This window comes from Lutjanus erythropterus, chromosome 2 (genome assembly GCF_056507025.1).
Source record: "Lutjanus erythropterus isolate fLutEry1 chromosome 2, fLutEry1.hap2, whole genome shotgun sequence".
Lineage (NCBI taxonomy): Eukaryota > Metazoa > Chordata > Actinopteri > Lutjaniformes > Lutjanidae > Lutjanus > Lutjanus erythropterus.
Window position 1 is genome coordinate 27,397,345 of NC_139318.1, and position 23,126 is coordinate 27,420,470.

Here is a 23,126-nt window from a genome sequence, read left to right on the forward strand (position 1 = left end):
AGAATTAACTCTGAAAACACTCTTTCACAAGCATTTATGTATTGTGAGGATAAATTAGTGTCAAGTGGACTTGTGTTGAAGCACTTGAGCATCTTTTACGTTGAAAGCAAGTTTTCCATATGGTGTCCGTGAAACTGTGAACAGCCCCTTGGTGAGTGGCAGCACATTTCCACCAGAGGCTGTTGTGTCTGGGCTTTTCATTAACACCTTAGAAGGTGTCAATCACAGTTTGATTCTGCAAGGCTGCTCATAAACAAAACCAGCAGTAGAAACAGGGTCCAAATCCCCCCGGGTCCCACCCAAATGGCAACTACCATCATGGCTGAATGCTGAAACCAAAACACAGATGCCTCAACATGCCATTTTATTGATTTTATTGGACTGACAAATCTGACAAGTGTTCTTCAGACAGATTTTTTTTTAAAGCAGCACTAATCAATATTCTCATATGAAGTGTAAAAGCACTGCTCATTGTGACGAACCCGCAGAGAATTATCACTGTGCAGTGGCCCACAGCTCTACTGAGTGTTTTGGTGTCTTGCAGCTCACTGTTTCGGTTTTATGGTCTGAAACTTTTCTGTTCTAGTTCACTCTCACTGCTCTCCTCAACCTCGTTTCTGACACCAGCAGCAAAAAACTCACTAAAAGCACTGTACACTACCTGTTCAACGCCACAGACAAAGAGTTAGGAGCTGTGTCCACCAAACATTTTTTCCCAGCTGAAAACTCCAGGCGCTCTTCTCCAAAAACTCACAGCTGCGAGGTGACACTTTCTACTACTTTCTTTCTGCTAGAGAGAAAGTAGTTCCTACATGAAACTGCTCAGAGCAAGGTCTGTGGATTATCTTGAGTAACCAGGTCATGAGTACAGGAAAGAAACTTTGCTTTTGAGTTTTTCAAATATATATTTTGGCACTTTGAGCACCACAAGAGTGCCATCTATATTGGAGAGAAGGCAGATAACTCTATGGCCGATACAACAATAAACCTGGCAACTCACACCAAAACAATTTAGATAGAGAAATAGCACACTATTTTGGACTTGGGGTTGCACTGTCCCTTTAAGTTTGTCAGATGGACTAAGAAATGAGTGCAAATCAATGCTAATATTTAGTTCACAGCGTGTTTCAGTGCCCTCTGAAAAAAATAAACTGCCTGTGTGGCAGACGTTAGACCCAAATTTAAGTTTCAAAACGGAAACCAATGAGTGACATCACAGACTTAACATATTTTGAGTGTGTATGGTTCCATCACAAACAGACTTTATGTGGTGGACCATACACACTATACTATATATTATACACACAGTATGATACAGTAACTAAATACGTAATACTTTATGTAATGAACCTGAAACCCGTATTCACACCTTTCTGTAAATAAGTAACTTTTCTTTTTTCTTGTATGCTTCTGAATATTTCTCTTCAGCTTTTGACCATTATTACTTTTAAGGTAATTTGTTTAAGATATAAAAATCAGGACTGACTGAATCAGAATGTCCTAAATGTGAGACAAGACACAATAACTATAAATGTTATGATGTAGATATATTTTTTGAAGGTGTTTATATGGATTTATGGATGGATCACTGTGCAAAATTGAAACTGACACTTGTTTCCTGCTCATGTTCTATGTTTGAATGATTCAGTATTTCAGTATTGGTGCTGACCAGCAAACACACATGAAGCATAACCTTGACTTGCAGACATCATCAAATTATAATAATGATTACTTCGTGATGATAAATGATTTCTATTTTCCAACAGTACAACTGCCAAGCCTGTAGTCCTGAGGGCTCTGAATCCCACTAGGTTTATTTAAATGTGCTTATGCAGTGCAGCATGTAGTACACGTACCTGAGATGTCTGTGTCACTGTGCAATTCTTCTTGTTCTGACAGCCTCCTTTCTACCTGCCGGACTTCAGGCACATAGAAATCTCCCTGCCTTGCCAAAGGGGCCATGAACTGGATCTGACCCTCTCTGTAGATCTCAAGGAATGGGTGTGCACACAGCCTCCTTTCCTGCAGGAGATGTTTCAGTTGAGTGAATGAGAATACAAACAAAGTTCATGATTTACAGCAAATATAATACATTACATAAGATTAATATATATCTGTGTGTGTGTATATATATATACATATATATATAATTCTTTTTAAAGACAGAATATGCAACATTTTCCTACAAAATAATGTATAGACTCATATAAACATAAGCTCTTTTAATCAACATTTATGACCCAGTAGAAGTGTGTGGAGGTGGCTGTATCTGCAGAGACCCTGCCGTCTGTCTGTATTTCTTTGTTTTTCTCATTATTTTGCTGTGCTCACAATGCTCTGCACCAACCCAAAACATCAGTATTTGACGACCTGGCATCTTTCTGCTGCATTTACAAACAACCCAGACAAATCCTTTAAGTTTGGTATAGCAATTAGAAGTAATTTGTATTTTACCCTATTAGATTGTCCATCTTGGGATCGGATTAGTGGTAATGAAAATGCAAGTCAGTGTGGCATGGTTTCACTTTGCCCGGTCAAATGTGACAATGGAGTCCCGAGTGTAGTTTGTCAGTTCTGGACTACTGTAGAGACATGGCAACTAGGGTGCAAACTACAGGGCAGACAGGGGGAGCTTGGCTCCTTTTAATAAGACATGAGCTCCCCTGAAAACATGATTTGTGAAATTTTCTGGGGGGTCTCTAAAATAGTAACCATTTGCTATTTTTGCCATGCATTTCTGTTATTTCTGTATATCCATCATCATGGATCGTGCATAAAATCGTGCATAATATAGCACCTCAGTGTAAGAGGACCCATTCACTCTGTAGATACAAATGGCTCACTCTGAGGTAATTAAAACACAATTGTAATTTTCAGTTGATTATACACTAATGAAACAAACTTATGAATATTATATTCCATTTCTGACATGTTTTGTCAATAAATCCTCATAAATCTTACACGCTGGATGCTTTAATTGCACTCTACCTGTTGTCACAAACTGTGTGGTAACAAAATGACTGTGTTAAAATCGTCAGTGCAAATTTAATTCTGAGGGTGCAAAGTCACCAGTGCCAATGTTAAAATGAGTCCCATCAACACTTACTACAGCTTGAAAATTTGAACACACACATACATGTCCATGTAATGGATGTATGTGAAACCATGTATGTGAAACCCCACCATAGGATTCGAGCGTAGACATGTCAATAATCCCACAGGCCTGCCTCCAGTCAATGACTTGATTTCATACGTGAGAATCGCACTGCTTCACCTCTGAACTAACGTGAACATTTTTTCTCTCGTCTTCTCATCCCACATGCAACACATTTTCTGTCTTGATGAATGCTCAGCCTCCACACTTCACTCTGCCTCTGTTAAAACTGCTGTTCTTCTTCTGTTACTTGCCTCACTCCTCTAGAAGTGGGAAGTCTCACATGACAGAGACCACTCCACTTCTGCAGGCTCATTAACCTTTCATACACCATGTTTTGTTATTCTGCTCATGCACAGTCTGTTATTTTCACCCTTTTGGCACATGCTAAATGTCGAGCAATACTAGCACACACATTACAGCTGCAGTTCAGTATCTTAAAATTATCAATTATTTAAAGATAATTGCTTTAATTAGCTAAATACTGATGTCAGCTTTCATTATTACTTGACCATTTTACTGCTGCCAAAGTGCAGAAGAGTTCATGTTGTTTGATGCACTTCAATGATCAAATAAACTAGAAGTTGATTATCATATGATCTGATATTCTTCACTAAACTAAACTACGACTAAAACATAAGCAATATTATTCTCAGTCACACCTTATTTTACAGTACACTAATAAGATTAACTATGTATTATGTGTCAAATTAGATGAAAACTAGAAATAATATGTTGACAGTATTAGATCCTTTATTACACTTTATTAGATGGTAATTAGGGACATATTCCAATAGAGCTGTACTGCAAACTAAAATGAAATCACATATCTGCTACTTCCCCATTTAAAAATAATATGTGGACCAGAACTACTAAGTAAAGGCCAAAATTATAGAAGTAAAGGAATACTTTGTGTATGGGTAACTACATAGACTTATTGCGATATTTGAATTCCACTTTAGTTTCCCGTGTAGTTCTGTTGTAATGTGTTCCTAATTACCCTCTGAAAAGTCTAATAAGGGTCTAACAGTGGAAAATAATACACTTTACTTTAGAGCACAGTTCTGTGTAATATGTCCATATTTACCTTATTAAATGTCGAACCAAGGGTATAACCACTGTCTAAAGAATTCTATTATTATCATATTATTTTTAGTGTTTGTCTAATCCAATTAGTGTACTGTAAAATAAAGTGTGACCTTATTTTCTTATGGTGAAAAGAGCTAAGGGTACAGATTGAGTCATGATGCAGAGACGACAGCATTCAGTGTTTTAAAAACTGAAAATAAAAGCGTGGTATTATGGTAATGAAGGCCTCTGTGTTCACACCTTGCACTCTTCCTCCATCTCTGAACCCTGTGATTCAACACTGACTTGAACTACATTAGCCAAGATACTTTAGGCCAAGAATCATTTCTTACACTACAGCAAATTCATGACATCTTTCTAAGAGTTGAAACTGCTCAGATTATTATCATTTCTTGTCAGATTCTGGGAGTGTGGAGTCCCTGTGCCCCTTGCTGACGTTCCAGTTTGAAGCAAAGTGGAAATGGTGACAGGCAGGTTACCATTTAGTGGAACAACAGGAACGTCAAACACGTAGGATCTGATAATCAGGCTCGTAGGCTGAACAGACACACAGATTCTTTATAGGAGACTTCTTTTCAAACTCTAGCCTATCATCTCTCTCACCATCTGTCTCCGGGCCCAATTATGACAGCAGTGACGTTTCCTCTCACTGCTGTCTGCGGGAACAACTTGTCAGTTTCAGTGATTTCAGCAACATCAATTATTGGTGCATTTCTCCTTCAGAAACATCTGTGTTTCCTCATTGGCTTGGCTCATCAGTTGGAGTGAGACATCGACTGCTACATATTGCATATTGATGTGCATGCAGCTATACACACACACACAAGTTTTATTTTGCTGTTCAGACACTAAATAAATGATCAAATATGAAAATGACGAACAGTGCAGACACACTGTCGGTGCATAGTGGGCTTCAGCGTTAATATTTCATTTTTAAATTCAATTGTCAGAATGATCTTTGCTTTAATTTACAGTGCACAATGGATGCAAAAGAGATTTCATTAGGCTAGTTGGCACTGAAAGTTACACAACAAAGGACTGGAGAAAAGCTCACAAATACAAGATGTCGACTCAATAGCCTAATGGCACACTTTAAAGGTCCAAGCACAAAAGCGTTATATGCTAAAGGTGAGTTATAAAAGCACTGCATTTACCCCAGAGCACAATAATAGAGACGCCTAACGAAAAATGAATGACTAACGGAGAGGGAGAGCAGTCTTTCTCTTTCAGCTTCTGTCCTTTTTTCCACTTCTTTCATACAAATCCTGGACTCTTTGCAGAGGGACCGCCTACAGTTCATTAATGGATGAGGAAAGAGGACATCTGTTTGCTTCGCAACGTGAAAAAGAATTAATGACGTTTAGGTCTGATACAGGAGGCCACATAAGATGTCCAATTTTATACCAGCATTCACAAAAACAATTTTGAATTTGCTTCGCAGTGTTTACAAGGTCTTGGCCTTGGTCTAGTGTCCTTGGGAGATTATTCTTTACATTGTGGGAACTGGAAACATCATGAGGACACATGTTTACAATGGAAATTAGAGTGCATCGGGTCCTGCAAAAGGCAAAACCCCACAGACCTCAGCAATTACGTGAAGGTGCAGAGCAATAACGGGACCTAATGAGTCCTTCAAGACAGCAAAAGACACTAAAAACATATTCTGGCTTTCTCAAAATATAAACAAAACTGAAAAGGTAGGTAAGTAAAAAAGGTAGGTAAAAAAGGTAGGCGAAACAACTTTTCAGGGTTTACTTCTCATGTTTTGTGTTACTGTCACTGTGGCTGCCCCTCCATAAATACCTGCTCTGTGATGCTCTTTTCATGTTGAAATTAAAGTTAAATTCTTACAATTTATACTCTTCTCCTTGTAAGTGCACAGCAGCTTCCACTTACACTCACGAAAGTTTGAAATGACTTTCCCTGCCATATTAAGTTGTTTTGCCATTTTTTGATGCACCTATAATTATAGGCTTCTTCAAACTGATACACATTATTTTACAAAACACACTTTACATCTTGAGAAATTCACATCTGTTCAGCTTCTGATCACACAGTACACTGATAAATTGAAGGCTCTATTGATTCGTAACTATTTCTGGTTATCTTTCTTTTTTTAACACATTATTTATCTGTTCACTTTTTATTGCCATTTTTCTTTATTACTTTCCTGCATTTTACATATATATTTCTCTTGTGTATGCACCTTGAGTTTGTGTTTGGGGTAATTATGGGTTAAGGATTGAGGGGGATAAAAAATTACATGTAAAGTACATCACTGTGTTTTTGAGAATAAACATAACATACCAAAGAAAAGAATCATTAATATTCTGGCAGAAAACAATCAGGTTTCTGCTCAAAGCTGAATGAATGATTTGAGCATCTGCCTTCACAACTGATTATTTCAACATTTTTCATGTTTTTTCCATTATGTTGTTTGACTAACCAGTGAGCATCCACCAAAAGTGAATCCCATCTCAAATGAATTCCCTGTAAAAAAAAAAAAAAAAAAACAGGAGGCAGAAGCTGCATTAGCACATTAAAGTTTCAAATGTTCTTTTCGTTAATTAAAAAGTAAAATTGCTCTTTGGCAGAAGGTGGAGGTGTGAGTGCGTCTGACTTTTTCAGACAAACAACGATGGATAGACAAGCGAGGGAAGAATAAAGGGTTACTAAATGCTAATTCATTCTAAAAGGACCTGAGAAAGGACGAGTCAGACTCATAAACATTCATTACAACTTCACGCCTAAAACTCATTGTTATAATTTTGTTTAGGTGTTTCATTTGCATGTCTAGTAGACAATACACATTAATCTAAGAATAAGTCGACCCCAATATCTTAACTCAGCTATACAAAAAGGCAGATGAAACAGTATGTGTTAGTCCAGCAGCAGGGCAGGACTTGGTCTACTGTGTACAAAGGACGGCTCATCGAAGCCAGAAGCATCACAACTGTAGCCTGAACTCGAGTCGCTACCCAAGCATTTGATGTGCACTTATACATAATGTGCAGTTCAGAGCTAAACAATAAGTTGATTCTTCGATTAGACAACTGACAATTGGCAAAAGGGATGGGAAAAAATAGATTCTTAGAAGCATCCTAATTCTCTCTTGAAAGATTATAAATCAATGCATAAATATCAATAATCGTAAACTTAAAGTGCAGTTCTCAACAATATGATCACCTGTAACAGTTTTGTAAGACTGGCCTGTATGTTCCTTATGGCTGAACCAACTGAACGGTGAAACGTGACAGATGTCATCATGTGCATCATGTTTACGTTTTAAACGAGGCACCTTCTTTAGTTTTTGGCTGAGCCAGAGCAACTGCAGATGGAAACAATCCGACCAGCAACCTTGAAAGCTAGAGTATGGAAAAAATGTATCATCTACGAAGCTGAAAAAAAGGAAAAGAGACCTGGACAAGAGCCACACTGCATGCAAACTGGGTCTAACTAAACTAATTATGGCACATTACAAATACGCTGTTTTAAAAGTAGCAAGTGGTCACATGGTGAGAAAAAAATAAGTTGTGTGTTTCCTTTTCATTTTTTTGGCAACTTAAATATCTTTTGGTTTTTATATTAGACACTCCATAAAGCTGATTTCGAGCTCCTTCATTTCTTTTGTCAAAAATTATTACCTGCAGGAAAAGATCATTATGAAAGGTGGAGCAAAAAGATCAGGTCTAAATAAAGGTGAGATCCTAACAACAGCAAAGATTTTTTCCTTTATATTCTGCTACAGTATTAAGTATTTAACTTGAACTGATGTAGAAGTGATTTGTTTTAGCATTAAAATTACATGTAATACTTGAGATGTGTGTGTATGTTGTAAAAGTTATGTAGAGTGCTTATAAAGGAACAAAAGTCAGTTTATTATTATTTATTGCATTAACTGTAATCAAAGACTACAATTATCTATCAGTATTTAAGACCTTTAAAAACCCTTGATTTTGAATTACCTTTTTTTTTTATTGTGAGACCTAAGGGCACTTTCATTATTTGTGCACCCACACACAGAGCCTATACCTATTACTTACAGTCACTGTGAGGTGAGTAAAACAACAATCTAAGCCGGTGAGCCTCGCTGCATGGTGAGGTCAGTTTCTCAGTGTCCTATAAACAGAAGCCCTGGGACAGAGGGCAGGCAAATAATTAGACCAGCAGTGGTATCACTGAGACAAAGTGGGCACGGTAGGCTTTCGTAATTGGGTAGGGGGTTGTGGATAGTGTACTTATTGATTTTTGTTTGATTTTCTCCATAGTCTTCCTCGATAGTATCAGGGCCCCGTGAGCCCAGGAGAGCACTTGAGGCACAGTCCAGAGTAACAGGGTCATAGCAAGGTCATTTTTTTTCTTCACAGCTTCCCCAGCAAAGAAATGGAAATATTTTTTTGGGCAAAAAGATATTGGTTATTATTTTGTCACTCTGTCATGAAAACATTATTACACTGTAGCAATATTAAGGGAACAGACATGGGAAATTACAAGTGCCAACAGAACATGACCTTACCTTACTTTGATTAAATCGTTTCAAAATTTGAGACAAAAAACAAGGTAAAGTGGGTTATTTCAAATCTTCATGGTTCTCACCACCAAAATTAAATCCAATATGGCAGAGGACAGCAGTAACCCAACCTCATCTGTTTTCTGTTTTCAGAGATTCAGAGGCATTAATGCATAAAAAATATCTTGGTAAATTACAAATACCTGCTCATCAAATGTATTTAAATACTTTAAATATATCAAGTGGCTGTAGCAATTATGGCGGGAGCAGTAAAAAGAGTAAGAAAGTCTGTGTAGGGAGGGATGAGTCAAGACTGCGGTTCATGTCTCATGTGAAACCAAAAGTCAATGTTGACTTATTAAGTAAGTTTAATTTAATAAGTAACATCATTCATGAAATGTAATATACTTATTTTAACCCAAACCATGAACGTTTCCTGAACCTAACCAAACTGTGACCATTTTGCACTGACCACGTGTTTAAAGGCATGATATGCAACATTTTCCTAAAAAAAAAAAAAAAACTATGTATGACTCATAATCACTTTCAATCATCATTTCTGACTCACTCGAAGTGATGGCTGGTGGTCTTCAGAGACCTGTGCTTAAATTTCTTATTATTTTGCTGTGCTTGGGACATTTTACCAACCCAAAATGTCAGTATTTGACATCCTGGAATTGAGACTCAACAATAAACTATCTTCCTTGTGGATTAACAGCTCAGCTTGATTCTACCTTAAACATAACGTGACTTATGTCTAATTACTTACATCATGTACTTAAGGTACTGTCATATATGGTCATATATTGTCATATATGTCATTTGTTGTTTTCAGTATTTCAAACACACAAATGCAAGTTCTTAAAGTATTGTTCTTATTTCCTGGCCAGTAAAATACAAATACCAAAATACTCAAAAGTGATTAAATATGTATTTTAAAAACATTTAATTGAAATACTGCTCATCTCTTTCTGTTTGCAGAAGTATCTTCAGGAATAGATGCCACTATTTACAAGCTTTTCAAGCACACATCAGCCTGTGCCATAGCTGTTTCATGTGGAACCATTCAAAGGTACCATGGAGGCTCAATTAATGGGTTCTAGAAGGCTTAATTATTGAGCTAATTCACATGTCACAGTTAAATAAACCTTGTTATTACAGTGCTTTGTCATATACTGAAACATTGTGAGGGAAAATTTGCATCAGCAAAGGATTACAAATTAATGAAATTAGTTTTGAAAGGGGGAGATTACCAAAAACATGCACGCTGGTGCGTACACAAAGCCCTTTAATCACCTCGCACACTCTTTCTCATGCTAGCTGTGTATTTGTAGCAACCCTGCAGTAAAGCAGGTCCTAAGGGAACTGGTGAGGGATAGTCTACGTGAAGAAGAGGATGTGCTAGTGTACTCTCTTTCCAGGTTCCTAGCCTGGGGAACAACATCTGCACGGGTCGCCTGTGCAAATACATCACATGTGCCCTTGGATAAATAAATGAAACTGTACAGGGTATTTTTAGAGCTCTAAAACAGGATTTCTGGTTCCCCCCATGTGCAACACAGCTATACACTTAACGCTTGATAAGTTACTTTTGCTCAGAAAGTCACCAGTTCATCATATAACACCTGACATAAATGTATAATTCTACAAGCATATTTAAAGGTTTTCCGATGTACTTGTGTAGTGTACTGGTCACATTATCGGCCAGATATTTACATGCACACTATAAAATGAATCCTGATTAAAAACAAACAACCAAAAAAACTACTAAGGCAGCAGTGTAATTGTAATTATATGTGTAGTGGCCTTAGAAACAACTTCAGGTAAATAAATAAAAGTACTTCATTGTTCTGGTGTGTTTTTGTGTTCTAATCAAATTAATCAAATTTAGTAATCAGACTAACTTGGGTGAAGGCAAGTAATCTGAAACACTGACAAGTAATCTGGGTCTGTTAATTGTGGTTTGTTTGTGAACTTTTGATTGTAATTAAAATAACAGCTAATGATTAAATAAGTGCATTTAAGCAGATTAAAGAGAAATATATCTTGCAGAACACCATAAACCAGATGCCACCTTAAGACGTACAGGGTCAGTGCATGCCACTTTCTACAACTATAATTATTATAAGCAATTATGTAAATATGATTTTTGTTGTCAAGTCCAATTAAACTGATTCTATCAATAACAAAAATAACCATTTTCCGCATTCTTTTTTTCTTTGTTTATTTATTTATTTATTTTTTACTCCTCTGCTGCTTTTCGTCTTAAGAATTTAATTTCCAAGTGATAATTTGTTCGTCTTGTTGTACAGGAATGTTACTAAGAGCACATTTTCCTAATCTTTTTTACTGCAATTTACCTTTCGAGCAGCAATTCAGTGGTAGACAAAAGAAGAGAAAATCTCTCCTCTATGTGGAGCTGGAAAATATTGGTGTGAAAAGACAGCACCAAAGAGCTCTCTGCCTCAAAGAGAAGATATTTTACCAGCACGCAAAGAGGCACTCTGGGACAACATCTCAAATACGGTGAATACATTTGGGCACCAGAGGAGTGATTTCAACAAGGCACATATACTGCTGGAACTGTAGAAGAAGAATAACCAAAGTCAAGCCTGACACAAATAAAACCCACTGTATACACAAGCTACCAGTGGTGGTTCTGGAGGGAAGCCATTAACTCCCAACGCACACAGAGAAATAAGATGGCTTTTCCCAGGTGGCTTCTGATGAATCAAATCCACTGCTTCATACGGTGACTCGGTTTAGGAACGCCCACATAGGCATACAAGATTAATCCTGTTACTAAATAACCCTGATACCCTGATGAGACCGTTCTCCTGAGCACATTTCACACACAGCATGATACCTCAGATCAGGGATACTCTGCTTGCTTTGCCTGGGTGCACCTTTGCAGAATGACAGCAGGCCAGTGGCCAGTTAATGAACAAACATTAATAATAACTTTATTTATCAGATAAAATGAATAAACATAGAAGGCCCATAACTCATCTTTCCCATCATATTAACTAACTTAAAGTAGTGCAAAGATGAATCAGATATTTTACTTTAGTTGCACATGCTTGTTTCAAAGAATTTATACAACATTAATCAAAGCTGGAACCTTTTTCTTCAGGCAATCACTCAAATGTTGGAATGACTCATTAACATAAACATCAACTGCTCCTACAAGGGACAGAATGAATAACAATCTAAAGGCATAATATGCAATATATTCCTATAAAAATGGTATAGACTCACACATACAGAATCCCTTTTAATAATCACTAATGACCCCCAAGAAGTTTGTGGTGGTATCTGTATCTGCCCTTTGCCTGTTTTCCTTATTTTCTCATCGTGTTGCTGTGCTCAGCAAAACAGCCTCCACCTTTAAGGTCTTTCTGTATGAAACACATATTCATGGGATCAGCAAACAGCTAATCAGCTGTTTAACCGACTACTAAACAGCCTCATTCACTCCATCATACAAAACTGCTATATCTGTCCCAAGAAAAACAGTGCGAATCAATTTATTTTCATTGTGAAATAGAAATGATCAGAGGGTCCCCCAGCTTCCCCTTGGGGGCCAGATTTGTCTTGTGGCCATAAGTTGGGAGTCACTGCCTTGGATAATAAGAAAATAAGGTTTTTGCAGAATCAGCATCAATGGGACAAGTCAGCAGAATTTTAGACAATGTATGTAATAAAGGTGTTGTTGTGATATTACAATCAGATACATCTTCAACAGTTATCTTCATTATCAATGTCCGTCAATTAAGGATGCACCATTTTATTGGCTAAACATCAGTATCAGCCGATATTCATCTTGTTGACTGCAAACAGGATGACATTCACCAATGGCTCTGTGTTGTATTGGCCAAATTGTTGTTTTAAACATCAGTAGCTGTATCATCTAAAAATTTCACAATCAGCGCACCCCGACTGTCAATTATTTTTACTATTATTCACTTTACTAATGACAGAAAACAGTAAAAAGAATCGCCACTACTTTCTACCACAGCCCAAACAGACATCTTATGCAATATACACGAAACAGTACAAAAAAGAGAAAAACAAAACTCCAAGTGTCCAGATAAGAATCACCTCTCCAGGGCAACAGACAGGCAGTCTGTCAAACAAAAGACATGCCTGGGTTGCCACAGAACCGTGCCCTTTTACACCGCCATGATGGCCATGGCGCAAGACTGGTGTGCAGCAGCAACACAGGGAGGAATGAAGAGCGTGGGTGGAGGAAATGCTGCTCATTTAGAATCACAAAGTAGAAAAAATATTGGAATTTTAGTTGCAGTAATAACAAACTTAAATCATTTTTGATATATATTTTAGGTTTGTGTGCCAACTATAGATATGAAATAATTAAACATATAATAAAATGTTCCAATAATTGCACTCAAAACACACAATTTTAGCAATATGCATAATCAAGAACAATCTCAATTCACTTTCAGGTGAGCTTGAGCTGGACAGACCATCATTTAGTAGTTGTAGACTTCATTGCATGTGGTGACAATAATACGACACAGAGACTCCTGAGAGAATAAATCAAAACTATTAACATTTTCCAGCATTTGACAGTGTCTGAAAGAAGCAAAGTTCAGAGTGACAGTTAATAACCCAGGGGGCATTGCACCTCCTACCTTGGAGAGAAAGAGTCTGCTAGATGAAACAAAGACAGTGAAAAATTGATGGAGAAAAGTGAAGATCTGCTGCCCACAGGGAGATGGAAGGGAAAAACAGATTTTTTTTTTCAGTGGAAAACAGCCGACAAATGATCAGTCTGAGTACCGAGATGGATACAAACAACAACCTCTGTTTCAGCGATGGCCCCTTGTCTCCTGAGGAGAAAGGCAAAAGAAAGTGAACACCACTGTCAGCAGTGAAGAGGGCAGCTGATGGAACAAAGTGGCAGATAAATGCTCCCAACCATTGTAGTGGATTCAAATCATCTTCAAACAGCACTGTTTTTGGATATATTAACTATAATTGACCGTGTCCTGGTGAGCAACAAGAAAAGCAGCTCTAAACCCACCACTCAAGCCTCTTCTATTCAACCATCAACACAAGAACAAACAGACAAAATGCACCAGTGAGTAACACATAGCAACTACATCAATTAACAAGTTTATCCGAAACACCATAAGCTTAATATTTGCTGCAAAAAGCCAGTGAAAAGCAGTGGGTCAAGACAGAAGATATATTTAAAAGGTAATGTACTACGATCAGTAAATTGTTCCCCTCTGTTTCTTCTGTGCAATACATGCCAGTCTATACTGTAAGGTGTAAGATTTCTCATATAATTTCAAAATTCTTGATTCAAGAATTGAATCTGAGCAGCAAATTCTTATTTTTAATGTAATAAAAATAATTAAACAACCGTGGATCGTCTCATAGACAACCTGACAGCTATTGCCCCTAAATGCTTGTTGATGTTGTGGAAGACATTTCTTATGTTTAAAAATGTTGTGACGATCTTGTCAAAACTCTTGAGGTGCAGAAGATATCAGATACGATCAGCTGAATTTATTCAATGCCATTTGGCAACCTCTCATTCAGGATTTGGAGAAGATACAGAGCAGAGCCTAATGCCACACACAGATCTTTGTTACCACAACCATGAAGCAGGACCTTTTGTGTGGTATAGCTGGCCGTGGGTGTATTGGGTTTTTGTTTCTTTTTTATTAATTTTTTCCACTGTGTTATTTCCTACAAGTTTTAAAAGGGAATTATATCGCATTATATTGCATTTGTATACTAACCAGTAGTTTTTTTAATATGTGCTAATCTGATTTCTTAAGGACTCCACTCTCAATAAAATATACAAGTCTAATTGGTCTGTGTGGCTTTTTTTCCCTGATCATTTAGAAGACCCCATCTGCAGTCTGCAGAGTTTATTTACACTGTCCACATGTCCCCATATTAATGTGACTAATAAGACACATTAATCCAACGTGTGTTCATGCATGTGCCTACAAGACTAGAAAGTCTGGCATCTGATATTGCTATGAGCTAGTGTCTGATTTTTCTACATGGTCTCGCTAAGGGATGTTTAAATTTTATGCCATACATTTGCTTAAGTCAAAATCCATTTTTATTTCTATAGAGTGTTCCCTCCTTCAGCAAAATATTCAGAAAATTGACATTAATTGAATCCCAATAAATCCACAGCCTGAGCGGGGGGCACTAAATGCCGAAGGGTGCATCAAAACAACTTCTCACAGCGCTACCTGCTGCATTAACTCCACAGAGACGACCCTGTCCTCAGCCACATTACTGTCAGAGGTTACAGCAGGCTTAGAAAAAGAAGCCCTAAGGCAGAGATACTCAATTTGTGGTCTGTGGCCCAAATCTGGCCCCCGATAAGGTGCGGGGCGGCCCTCCACCAACTCACAATGAAGATAAATTATTTCAGACCTTTTGTTTTCCCAAGAAAGGGCCTCTGTTCTCTCTGTCCCCTAAAACTTCTGTCTAGTGTGACATTGATTTCTGTTGGTCAGATTTGATGCTTGGTAAGACGCTGAAAGGACGGATGAATTTGTCTTTATTTTTCTTCCTGATACCAACACCAAATTACTGTGTTTACTCTGCTAAGTGAAAATTGCTGTATGCAAAGTGGCTAATATCAGGTGGCATCATGAGTCAAAAGATGGTAGCTCCAGTGCAGCATTCCTGCCTGGTAGCACCACAAGAAAATGTAATTATCGTTTTATCAGAAAAGTAACATTATTATTAAACACTGTTTACTAACTTGACTTCCTGTGGCCCCCAGGCTCACCAGGTTGATTCCAGGTTGGTTCCAATCATCTCCAGCCAGTTTGTTGGAAAGGGCGCTAAATAACTCTTCAAAGTTAGGCAAAAATCTGGCAAGGTAAAAACTGGCATGGTCATTTTCAGAGAGGTCCTTGACCTTAGATTTTTTGGGGGGATCTATGTTTTTTTGTGATTAAATATGTTATTTATACCAATTCTAATGGTATTTCTGCATACTGGGGTTCCTAAACAGTATTGGCAGGGTTGGGCAGGTTACCTTAAAAATGTAATCCGATGCCCGTCATTACCTGTTAAAAAATGTAGCCAAAATGTAATCCAGGTATCACAATATTAAAGTCATGTAACTTGATTACTGTCCATTACTTTTAGATTACCTCAATATAAAATATAGTGAAATTGTTAAACCTAATGTAGTGTTTTTAGGGCTGCAACTAATGATAATATTCATCATTGATTAATTGGTCAGTTAATCAATAAGTTAGTTGTTTGGTCCATAAAATGACCATAAAATGGTGAAAAATGTAGATCAAAGCTCAAGATAGGATTCCTCAAATGTTTTGTCCACAACTCACATATATTCAGATTACTGACAAAGTGGAGTAACGAGGAGTAAAACACAAAAAATACACATTGTTAAGTTCATTAGTTTGTCCAGCTGTTACTTCATTTCTTGTCTGCAGCCACAATAATGAATTACCATTACTCTCCAGGCCTGAGTACTGGAATATTACAAATCAGACATGTCTGGAAAGCTGAGATTTTTGTTCATTTAATGAGCTCTACTGTATTCATGTGTAATAATGTCAGTGCCCATAGTTGTCATTTCATTGGAGTGAAACTATTTTTTTTATTTGTCTTAACTGTATAAAATAACCTGGGATGTATGGCTTTCCTGGGCAAATTAACAATGAGGGGGTTTCTGAACAATGACCAGAGCAGAAGTGCTCACCGTCCATCAAAATCATTGAAAGATGCAGTCCTCACAGAAATCTCCAAATTGTCAAAAAGTTCCTGATACCAAATCTTTTTTTTTTCTGTGGTGCTCTTCAAGGTCTTGGTGTCTTAATATGGTGTTCTGAATGAATTTCCATTCTTCTCAATTCTTGATGGGTCCACAATAGTTAAATTGTGCACCAAAGCTGTGTAATAAAAACTATCAATCCATCATATACTTCCATGATACATGTATACTCTAAACATTCAAAATTTGATTGGGAATGAACTCAAACACAATTTCATATGATATAATACAATATATTATGGGTTTTGTATTTGGAAAGTAGTAGAATTCTTTGTGAGTTTTCTTTTCTTTACAAAACCCATCTAACTTGTATTGTTGCTGAAGGCTCAGCAAGTTTGTTAAACTTGACCTCTTGTAACGGCACTGTCAACTCTAAAAAGTGATCAGAACTCAGTTGAAGGATTTTTCCTCTTTCCAATGTTGCTGAGGTCTCAAAAGATGTGACGAACAACAACTATTCCAAGTGCACATCTACAAAATAGAACTACTAACTTCAAAAGGCTTGAGGCTTTCATACACTGCATAGGGCACAAAAAGTTTGCAATATTTCCAACTTTGTATGTGTGTGTGAATTACATGATCAAACCTTAACCCTGCTGCTGAGTCTGTGGAACAAGTGCTAATAGAGGGAGCATAGAGCTGTCTCTGTTTTCAGTCCAGTTGTCATTTGAGGGTCATTCTGGTCATATTTGCTGAAGCCTAAAGCATGTTTGAGTTTAGATTGCAGCCCACATGCTTCAGTGAATATGAAGATGACATATACAACAGATTTCTCTTGCACAATAACTTACAGCAGAGGAAGAAATGTAGCAAATAGAACAGTGAAATAACATCCATCAAAGCTTGAGTATTCAATCAAGCTTTTCAGGACTGAAATAAGACATACTTCGGTGCTCAATGCAGCAGGGACTCTACCAACATCAGCTGCAGGAAGTTAAAGTGACTTCAAAGGTAATAGTCACCTGATGGTTGATAATGACAGCAGTCTTTCAGTGGCTGCAGGGCACAGAGACAGCCTCTCTCTAGATAACATGACCATAAGACCATGCCTTCTATCTTATCCCAGGGGACACTGCAGTGTTTCTGAGCATAGAGAAAAAACAGAAATTGGAAAATGGAATTGAACTGTTGCCAAAACTTCCACACTGCTATTAAAAGAATACTCCACTGACTCTTATGATACTGGACTCATAATGAAAGAAATGATCAAAATGGAAGTTTTACAAGCAATTTTCCTCTTCTTAATTCCATACATTCATCTTCCTTGAGTAAACCTGCCACCTACATAACCCACGATCATGCCTGGGATTTCATTTATTTAAAGGGCAAGGCCACTTGGCCTTTGCCATTGTCAGTTTTTTTTTTTTTTAATTTCAATGATTTCTTTTGAGCCTTGTACGCCTTTATTGTATAGGACAGCTGAAGATGTGACAGAAAAGGGGGAGAGGGAGTCAGGGATGATATGCAGCAAAGGCTGGAGTTGAACCTACGGCCACTGCATAGGACTGACAGCTTCAGCACAGGAGGAACATGCCTTAAATGCCATGGCAGCAAAGCCATCAAATAAAACAATAATTTTAAGTCCACTGAAATGATTAATTAAGCTTTAAGGATTTATTTATTTTAGATTTTGATATATTGTTTGAGAAAATCTCTCATTATGATCACTTAAAAGTGTATATACCATGGATCTAGCTGTTCGTCAGTGTTAACAGAGATAGCAGCCTGCAGTATAAGCCACAGAATTGTAGAGTATATATCACGTCAATACTTCTGTCAATATTCCCACTCTGTCATTCTTGAACTTATCCTGAGCGCCGTTTTTTCCGCTGCAAGTCTGCAGCTTGGTTTTCCAGCAGCTCATACCAGGCGGTGTATTGCCCAATCAGCATCTCAACAAAGACACTGATGTTTAAAAACTGTATTGACAGGAAAGAGGCAGAGGAGAAAACAGCTACATCAGCTAGGGTAGTGCAAGCGGGACATCAAGGCCACTGTGCAAGCTGCTAGGCAGATAATTTTTTGAGGGGAATGAGGCCAAACTGAGGGTGCATGTTGGCCATTGTGGCCACCAAGAAATTCCTGCCCTTCCCACTGTGCAATTTGGTAACAGTGTGTCAGAGGTCTTGTCTAAGGGAACTCCCGATTTGTGAAACTCATAAGATATATATGCTTTGTGACTTCATTGTACATGTTGTACAACTAATTATGTTTTATAATGTGACAACGTTGTGGTTGAGATTTGGGTAGATTTAGGAATGCCTAAGGCAGGAGTCTGCAACCTTTATGATCAAAAGAGCCATTTTTGGCTAAAAAAGAGAGGAAAAAAATCTGTCTGGAGCTGCAGCTATTAAATTTTCTCTTTTCCCTGAAGACTTTTTTTTGGAGGCCACAGCTTATGTAGACTCAAGAGAACGAGCCACAATCAGAATTTAGAGGAAAAGACACAGAGCCATAGACACAGTCTGATGCATATTTTAGCTGATGAAATATTAACACTTTTTTTAAATCTGGTGTACAACATACTGCAATAGATTTTTGAGTTCTGTGCCAAACTCAAACTTTCACAAACTTTCTACTGACCTTTAGTTGAGATAATATACTATTCTTCTTTAGATAAACTTCTAGTAAAAGTTAAAGTTAAGAGAAACTTTTTCAAGATGCCGTCACAGTTAACTGTGAACTTGATTTGTTACTATTTTGTTGCCTAAGAATTAAATGGTTTACGCTATAATTTTTTTAAATACAACATTTTGGGGTTTGTAAAACTCAAAGTTTTAAGTTAATCTAAAGAAGAAAAGTAAATTATCTCAACAAAAGATCAGTACTTGGTAAAACTTTTTCAAAACAGGAATTTGATTTGGGCTCAAAACTTATTGTAGTATGTTGGCTTCAAATTTGGAGCTGTCTCAACTTTTCCAGAAACAATGAAACATGAAAAATATTTAAGAAATATAATGGTATTCATTTCCATATAATTTTTTCCAAAGTCAGAGGGAGCCACTGGAGAGGAGCTAAAAAGCCACATGTGGCTCTGGAGCCTCAGGTTGCAGACCCCTGGCCTAAGGTATCCACAAGCCACTAGCCTCATATGGATAGTTCAGATATTTTGAAGTCAGTGTATTACCTACAGTGGATGCATTTCACTGTGGACACGATAAGCAGCAAAACATGTTTTAGCCACTTAAAAAAGGCCCTGCTCAAAAAATCAATAACAGTTTAAGTGTATAGTTTACATGGAATAGTTTCACAGCATTATCTTGCTATCTTTTCCATTGGGAAACCACCATTTTTCAGCTAAATATCATTCTCTATTGCTCAACCAAATTCCAAAATCATTCATTTCACCTTGCAGAACTGCTGCAGCATCTGGGCGTTTTTTGTCCATATGTCATGGTTTTCATTGGCCCATTTGCAGTCAGATAGCCCTATTGGCTACAAAAATGCAGATGAAACATTTGGTTATTCAAATTGTACTCAGTGCTCAATTATAATATCAAAAGAAACTAGTGTAATGCTTTCTTAAGTATGAGTTTAAGTACATATTTGAGAATATACTCATAAAAGTGCAGTAATACATTGACTATCGATAAGTACCACTTCAACTAATCAGAACTATTCTTTTGAGCAGACATTAGGAGGAGGCTACAGAGGCCTGGCAACTTTACTTCTGTCTAACTCCACACCAAAAGATTTATTTCATTTTCAAACTTGTAGCCTCCATCCCCACCCAGCGCTGACACACTTGAGGCAGTTTATCAGGTTTCACGCAGCTCCTTCTGGAGCCACAAAAGGCTTTCAAAAAACTTTTCACATATGTATTAGTACTTCCCAAGACGTGTAAACAGACTTTGATGTGTAAAATCGATGGAGTTCTGCTTTCAGAATTTCAGATGTCAGAAAAAACTGAAACAGTGACCTTTGGGTTGAGATTGCTGTTTGCTGACAGTGTGTCAGCTCTTTTTTTAGGTTCCTCTGTTAAGCTACTTAAATGTGTGAATCAAGGGGTACTGCAAAGCCAAAACTAGCACTCAGTGGGAACACAGAGCATGTAATTCAGGGGACAGCACGTCTGACATTTGACCACTTCCTGCAGCCTTTGTGTTAATGACAGTAATTGGTAAAATTATGGACGATACCACTCCATCACAGGCGCACGGCCCTCCTCTCTCCTTCTATTTACTTTCCTCCATTTCTTTTCTTTTACTTGTCTAACTGTATCCAATAAATCCCTCATACTGCTGCTGTGTTTCTTCTCTGTTTTGCTTTGTCACTTGGTTATTCTGAATGTCAAAACATTAGAACTACAATAGCATTTCCTCAATAGTACTACAGTCTTTTCAGACATTTTCTAAGAGTCCTATTGCTTCACATAGAAGAGGGGATGATGGAACATAGTATCTCTACAGCCCTTTCATAGTCAACGTTTCATTTCAAAGCCCTGAGGGGAAAAAAGCGGTTCAAAGGGGCTGAGGGCATAATGAGTGACAGTAGTCGCTGCCAGTACGAACAATCCAGGTGTCACTCAAGCAACAACGCTCTTTACACAGACTTATTCAGCCCTGACAAATGAACACAGGCTGTTTGAAAGTCACTGAGCTGAATAAAGCAGTTAAGTCCTAAGCCTCTTTTTTATCTTTCCCATTTTCTTTAGTTGGCTCACAGAGGTCCCAAACCTCTGCACCTTGGTTAGGTGCCCCCACCCTGTTGTCGGACTCATACTTGAATGGTTCAAAATTGCCTCTTGGATTGCCTTTCAGAAAATCCCTCAAGAGGACACTGGAGCAAAGTCTTTTAATTTGCATATCTATCTCAACAATGGACACGACCAAATTGTTGGAATATTGTGGCCGACATAAGAGAATGAGTGTGTGTGTGTTCTTTTCTTCTTTATAGCAGAAACACATCACAGATATACAAACTGACCCAGGTGTTGGAAAGAGTTTTATGAATGCAATATCTAGTCCTAATAGAACACTACAGGGTGATTTCAAACTATTTCCATGTCCAGTTTTCTGTATGTTTCTAAAAATCTGAGCATATTACTTATGTGATTCCTAAGGGATTTTTTGTTATTGCAATCCTACTACAGCTAATGAGCTTATAAGACACATGTGATTTAAACACACAATATGTAAGTTCTGCCACTAGGGGCCTTGCACAGTAATGTTATGGTTTTCATGTTACGTTTAGTCACATTCACTGCTCTTCCTCACTCTCTGACGTATCCGACAGAACCTGTGTTTTCCCAGAAGTTACAGCATCTGCCAGTAGCTAACAGGAAATACACCATTACCTTGAATCGTTTATGGATTTTTCTGGATTTGACTACTGTCGGAAGCATTTGAAATGTATAGCTTTAAGTCGTAGACAATTTGTTAATTTTCAACAAGGGGGAGGATCCAGTTTGTTTTATTGACCTGCGACTAGCAAATGGACTCATGAACATCTGTTTTGGTTCTGTACTTTTTAATACATGGCACCGCCCCTGTAGCTATAGTTTAGAGCAGGGGTCTTCAACATTTTTCAAGGCATGGATCCCTCACCTAAAAGAGTTGCTGTTGCACAGTAATTTGGGTTATCTAGATTTTGTCAATGTTGTGTAAATTTAACGTTTTGTTGAATGAATAGGATGATTTAGTTTTGCTAATAATGTTGGATTTATATCAGTGGGTATTTTTTTACACCCCCTAGGGGTGGCAGACTTCTGTTTAAAATGAGGGTTATAGAATATTAGAGATCCAAGATGAACCCGACAGAAGGGCGGGACTCAGAGAAAAAGTCACATCTAAAAATCCATCTGATATTTCAGCACCATGGACAGCGCCACTGATTTATCAGTACACCACATAGTTAGGCCACTGATATGTCAGTCAGGTCCATAGATTCTATCTTACACAAACCTCAGTCTGATAAAGGATCCATGAGTCAGGCAGGCTAGACTTACATATTCAAATAAACAAAGCTTATGCTCCTGCACTCCATTTGTCACTATAGCAGGTTAGCACAGGAGATGCAATATGGCCATTTTGCAAACAAGAGGGATAGCATCTTTCCTCATCCCCCTCAGATCGCCTCCTGGTATTTTGTTTCTCATTTTGAAAGAGATAAGTGAAGATATTGCAGCCACGGTAGATGTAATATACATAGGTACCCCAGTAATTTTCTGATTTTCACTGTATCTTCATTGCAAACTACAGGCACAAATTTTAACAATACACAATCACACACTAGTATCATCAAAGTAGACAGCATACATCTTTTAAGCATTGGCTCGATCCTCACATCCTAAGTGATTGATAAGATGGCCACTGGCACACAACAATTTGTCCCATATCTAAAAATAACTACCCGTCTTACATTGTAATCACACCCTACTGCCTGATCTTGATTCAGAGCGACAGTGCAACAGAAGATAAAGTTTAAATCAGATCAATCATATGTAGATGTGACATTTAACACCAACAGTAGATTCCCAGCAGCTGGAGGATGAAAGTCATGTTTGAACATTTGACGGGCAAACTCCACTGAGCCTCCTGTGGGAAGGATTAGCTCGCAGGGTCGTG

General features: G+C 37.7%; 1 protein-coding gene across 1 annotated transcript in view; it reads right to left on the reverse strand.

The window, feature by feature from the left end:
• Positions 1 to 23,126, reverse strand: part of tex264b (testis expressed 264, ER-phagy receptor b) — a 48,390-nt gene that overhangs the window by 8,181 nt on the left and 17,083 nt on the right. Inside the window, exon 3 of the mRNA XM_084735635.1 lies at positions 1,857 to 2,022. Within this exon, the coding sequence (XP_084591761.1) occupies positions 1,857 to 2,022 (166 nt within the window). The remainder of the gene's footprint in view (positions 1 to 1,856; positions 2,023 to 23,126) is intronic.